This window comes from Centroberyx affinis, unplaced genomic scaffold, assembly GCF_046629955.1.
Source record: "Centroberyx affinis isolate AG114_WGS23_722 - 3 ecotype Tasmania unplaced genomic scaffold, CSIRO-AGI_Caff_v1 ptg000376l_1, whole genome shotgun sequence".
NCBI classification, from domain to species: Eukaryota; Metazoa; Chordata; class Actinopteri; order Beryciformes; family Berycidae; genus Centroberyx; species Centroberyx affinis.
Genome location: NW_027279045.1, coordinates 98,610 through 104,609, shown reverse-complemented (window position 1 = coordinate 104,609; position 6,000 = coordinate 98,610). Strand labels below are relative to the sequence as shown.

The following is a 6,000-nucleotide window of genomic DNA, read 5'->3' as shown; positions in this document are numbered from 1 at the left end:
GTTGTGCAAGAGGCCATGATACACAGCAAACATTTTGAGGCAATTCTGCCATCTTCAAAAAGTTTTTCATGAAACTTGGTTCTCCATTGCCCGCTTTGTTATCACATCACCCATTTACCCAATTCCATTGCTGATGATGATATTGGCCATTTTGATAGCCTCTCAAAGTTTGCCCCTGCATCATTGCCTTTAGACTAGGGTTAGGGTATCAGTCTGGGGGAGAGGACCAGTGGAGAGAGCTGGGGCTGGAGCTCAGTCTGGAGCTGAGTCTGGGACTGGGGAATGCAGCTAGGTAACGCTTCATAGTTAAGTTCCTCCACTGATTTCCCCATCAGTAAACTTCCTTGGGCAACTGTCGGGCAACTCATGAAAGTTCCATGTGAGAATATGTAGCACAGTTGCCCTGCCTGAAGAATTGCAAGCCAAAACTCCCTTGGTCAGGAGGGCATCTTGTTTTCACCTTTGACGAGCGAGCATATGTTTGGTTTCGCCCATGTAGGCCATCCCGCAGGTTCAAATCCAACCTTTCACATAATGCATTTGCATATCCATAGATCTGTGTGTGTGTGTGTTTTCCCGCATGTTCAGGGCATCCCACAGGTTTGAATCCAGCCTATCACATCATTAATATCCATATATCCCAGTCTGTACATGGGACCTATAAACTTGTTTCTCGTAGAAACATGGTCCCAATGCTGTAGGAGACTTTCCTCATAGAGGCTGGGGGGGCGGAGCGGGAGCTGGTCAGTGAGGCGTGGCTGTGAGATGTCCCCGCCTCCAGGAAGTAACACGTTCCTGGGATCTCTTTGGGAAAATTGTCTGGGAGCTCCAACCGCGAACGAGGGACAAATGAAAAAGAGCGGTCGTCTTTCAGCAACCTGAGAAAACGAGGAAGAGACGAGAAGAGAGGGCAGGAGAGGAGGTAAGAGCAGAGGAAAGTAGAAGAAAAGGGAAGAGATGAAATGAGGGAGGAGGAGAGAAGAAGAGTGGAGGAGACATAAAAGGAGAGGAGAAAGAGAAAAGAGAGGAAAATAAATAGTTGATGAAAAGAGTGAGGAGAAAAGAAAGAACCAAAAATAGGAGAGGAGAGAAGAGAGAAAGACAAAAATAAAAGTAAAGACGTTAAATCACACGAATGACTACATCATCTTTGAAAATAACAGAAAAAATCCTGTTTTGTGTGTATGTGTTTCTATGTATGTGTGTATGTGTGTGTGTGTGTGTGTGTGTGTCCACAGCTTAATCTCTCTGTTGTAACACAGCTTTGTTTAGACTGAGATAAGACCCAATATGGCAAACATAATTAGTCATTGGTCATGCAAACACACACACACACACACACACACACACACACACACACACACACACACACACACACACACACACACAACCGCACACACACCTAACAATTGTCACAGTTTTGTGTAGTAACAAGGAGCGGGCTGCAAAGTACAAAGAAATACATATTGAATATGTAATTTAGTATTATACAGATTATATTATACTAAATATGTTATAATGTTTTAATACATTATATAGTGTAATATATTATATGTCTGTACATATACATATATATGTATTACACACACGCACAGTGAGGTAACCATGGCAACCTATATTACTCATCATTCATGGTTTAGAGGCACAGAAAAAAAGAGAGAGACAGAAATAAAGAGACAGGAAGAAAAAGAGAGAGAAAGGTAGAAAAACAGTGAGGACAGAGAACGAGAAAAACAAAATAAGATTAAATGAGAGGGAAAAGAAAAATATTGAGCGAAAGGCAGAGAGAGAGGACAGAGGAAAGTAAGTGACAGAAAGGCAGTAGTAAGATCTCTCAAAGTCACTGTTTATGTGTGTGTGTGTGTGTGTGTGCGCACGTTTATGTGAATCTGTTCATGTATATATGCTTGCTTGTGTCCATAATATTTTACCCGGATGTGTGTGTTTGTGTTGCCTGTGTGTCCATGTGTGTACAGTCTGTGCAGACACTCACTGGTAAGTTGTGGGACTGACGTTGATACATCTTGGATGGCTCCCAGATTCAAACTTGCTGGCCAGTGTCACATTGTTCCCAAACAGGCAGTAGCGTGGCATTTTAACCCCCACCACGCCCGCCAGCACCGAGCCTGTATGGATACCTATTCTTAGCTGAGGGAGAGAGGGAGGGAACGAGGAAGGGGGATGGAAGGAGATGGAAGAGAGAAAAAGGGGAGAGAGATTAGGTAGAGCAATAACACAACCTGTGAGTTTCAAACAGTTCAGATAGAGGTATTCTGTTTGATGATGCTTCATTCCTCAACAGCTCAAATGTCCAAATGGAGGTTATGCGTCTCCTGTGGCTATATTTGTTTAAATCTGTGTCTGCATTGCTTTTTCCCACTCTCCCTCATCATCTCTTCATGTATTTGCACTGTGGCTGGATTGCGTCTAGACTACGTAGAATAGAAACACAGTGAGCCTGACCATATCTTTTTTTATCTGGTTCTGAAGATTTGTAAACAATGCAAGCAAAATCTGAGCAACCTGTTGAACCTGTCACATACTGAATGGTGCCACAACACACCTGACCACCTGCTTTACAATGCTGTAAATGTTCATAACTTGGAACATGTCATTCCATTCTTTCAGCCCTTCCTGCAGTGCAAACGCTGTCTTGCTTTGAACCAGAAATGCATTGCACCGTTGAATGGGAATGGCAGTTCCATATTGCTGCCCCGCGGCTGTTGTTGACTAATCTGAGATTCTGTGCCAGCTGATTTTTAGAATGTTGGGAGTCTTGAAATAGCGATGTCAGGGAGGGAAATGTTACAAAACTGTTGCCAGTTTCTCTCGCTAACAGATATAGGACAGGAACATGGAGCCCATAATACAATCTGGATAAACTATGAATCTATAAATGCCTCAAGGCGGAGCGTTAGCTATATAGCCATCATTCCAATATGACCATTCCACTTCAGTGCCACTCAACTGACTATTGATTCCATCCACTTGGGGACAAGTCATTACGCACACACACACACACACACACACGCACGCACAAGCACACAAATGCCAGTGGATCCCAGTAGATTTCAAATGATCCACTTCAGCATCTCATCACCTAGGTAACCAACGCCACTCAGTGCATGCCAGCACACTGCGAGGTAGCCATGGCAACAACAGATGGGGGGGTGAGGTAGAGAGAGTAGAGACAGACAGAAGGACAGCAAGAGAGATAGAGAAAATAATAGACCTATAATTAGATGGCAAAATCTAGACACAGAGAGAGGGAAGACAGAGAGACAGATAAGGCGAGAGAGAGAGAAAGAGAAAGAGAGACAGAAAGAGAGAGATAGAAAGAGAAAGAAAGGGGTGATGGGTGCACTAGTCTGACCCCTTTTTGAGCTGAGCTGCTTACAGATGGCCATATGCTTGTCTGTCTGTCTCTACAATATAACACACACACACACACACACACACAAAACAAACATGCATCCAGTGCCCCCTCTCCTTCTCTTTCTTTCTTACTCTCAAAACACAAGCACACACAGATACACTGATATACCCTCCCCCTCCTTTTCTCTATGAGTCAGCATCCAGAGCACATGGCCCTCAACGAACCAATCAGCAAAGGGCGCACAACACAGCCAACCAATCAAGTTCTATTAACCCCCTGGCCATGCTAAAAGGAAAGTATAAAGAGAGAGAAAGACAGGGATAGAGACAGAGGGGAGTTGTTATGTGGTTTGATATAGCTGTCGAAAACAAAGCATCACACACGCACACACACACAGTAGAAATGCAATGTTATGAGATTTTGATGGTCGAATATAGTCTGAGGAAAAACGATTTCAAGGTGTTACGATTATTACACCGTTATTTATTTATAAAACACTCAGGATGGGGAAAATCAAATGAGCATTTTCTAATTAACATTTCACAACATTGAAAACACATTTAAATACGGTGGGAAAAAGTATGTAGTTGCCTTTTAGGATTCACAGTAGCTGCCTTTTGAAAACATCAAAATAATTGGATTTAGTGATAGGTTAGTCTTTTACACCCAGCCTACACTTGGAAACCGTTTAATAAATACAGATGGGAACGAGCAAATAGGAAATGATTGCACCAAATGTCTTGTAACGAGAAGAAATGATGGACTACTTCTTAAAATGCAAAGTAATTGATGGACCCTGCAATACTCCAAATCCTGCTTTGTTGATGTTGGGTTACATAACTTTGAAAGCCTTTCATTAAGCAACCTGCCACCAAGGCAAACATTTTACAACTCAGTTTCTTTTATTACCTTGACTTGAGCATGCAAGGCTGGATGGTGATCTCAAAGATGCAGTAGTAAGCTAGGTGTAATACACACACACACACACACACACACACACACACACACACACAAATAGTTTGCTGTGGGCCTGAAGCTAAAACAGTAATATCGATCAATAACACAAACAATTCTTTTGTTTCTCTTTATTTGTCTCTGTCCATCTCTCTGGATCACTCTCTCCATTCCTCCCTCGCTGCCCATTTCTCTCAATTCTCTCTCTCAGCTCCGATGCTAGTTTGCATAACAGCACAGCATTGGCCGGTGGTGAGTGCACTCACTGAAGAGCATTTATCATCCTGAAGTGTTGAACATCTCTATAACTCTCCTTTGTATCAAAACGAGGGGAAGAGAGGTAGAAAAGGAGGAGAGAGAGTGAGAGCAGGGCAAAAGTGCTTGGCAAGGCCTTTCTATTTCTAGACAAATGGACAGTGGTAGGAGCACAGCAGTACACAGAACAGTCCTGTCCTGTCTGTTATACAGTAGCTACCGGTCTATCTCTGTTTCTGTCTCTCTCTCTAACTCTGTTTCTCTCTGTTAAAATTAATGAATACAGTAAAATGAAGAACAGAAGAGGTATAAACAGAGTGGACAGAATATATATCATAAACAAATTGCATGTGTTGTTTCTCTCTTTCCTTCTCTGTCTCTGTAATGTCAGTTTCTGAAAGATTATTTTTATAATTTTATGATTTTTATAACCCATGACCTTGCAAGTATGCATCTTATCCTGTTAAGCCACCAAGGCAGCCCAAGAGTGAAGGGTCACCTTGACAGAGACTGGACTGAACACAGACATAAATAAATCATATGCCTTCTTGTTCTATACAGATGAGAGGTTTGTGCTGAATTCCCTCAATTATCCCTCTTTCAGTCCCTCCCTAATTCATATCCTCTATCCGTTTCTGCAAAAGAGTAGCTCATCTCACACACACACACACACACACACACACACACACATTTGTATTAAACCCAACCCTTCATCCTTTGCCAATAGCATGACAATACTAATACTAATACCAATAACAATCAAGTGATTGTTTTAGCCTGCATGGAACACTTGATGAGTTGACAGTGACAATTTGGATGGAGTCAGGTACATTGTCACAGAATACAACAAATACAAAATTGAATCTCAAATACTTTGAATACTGCGAATATTGTCCAATATATTGTCCAAACTTTGTGACACTCATTGTATTGCCCTATGCGCGGCAAACCCCACTTAAATAGGCAGTAAAATAAACCATAAAAAGTATGTGACAATACCAATACAGACAGCTCCACAACTGACGTGGATTTAACACCTATTTTAACAATGAAAAATTGTGAGGGTTATTAAGACTCAAAGATTCATGTCACAATTTTGATGAGTCATAAAAGATAGTAGGCCTGCATGATATTCTGCCAAGATACTGTTACCTGATAACCTTCAGTGTATTTGACTCATATGTTGAAGAAGTAGGTGGTTCTACACTCAGTCCCTCAAAGCAGCGTCTGAATCTAATGCCATTGCAGTTATTCAAACAGTTGAGTACAGTCAAAACTGTACAGTTCTACATTAGTTCTTTATAGTAAGTGTGCCGTTTTTCTATTGCAGTTGATAATCGGAATACATGTTTTTACCAAAGCCATGTCAGTGCACCTTTAAGAAACATAACTGCTTGAAATATAACATTGCAAGC

The 6,000-nt window shown here is 41.6% G+C and overlaps 1 protein-coding gene across 1 annotated transcript in view; it reads right to left on the bottom strand.

Moving 5' to 3' along the window:
- Positions 1–658: 658 nt before the first annotated feature.
- Positions 659–6,000, bottom strand: part of gucy1a2 (guanylate cyclase 1, soluble, alpha 2) — a 43,641-nt gene continuing 38,299 nt past the window's right edge. Inside the window, exons 8-9 of the mRNA XM_071515890.1 lie at positions 1,994–2,148; positions 659–878 (exon numbers count right to left, since the gene is read on the bottom strand). Of these exons, the coding sequence (XP_071371991.1) occupies positions 659–878; positions 1,994–2,148 (375 nt within the window). The remainder of the gene's footprint in view (positions 879–1,993; positions 2,149–6,000) is intronic.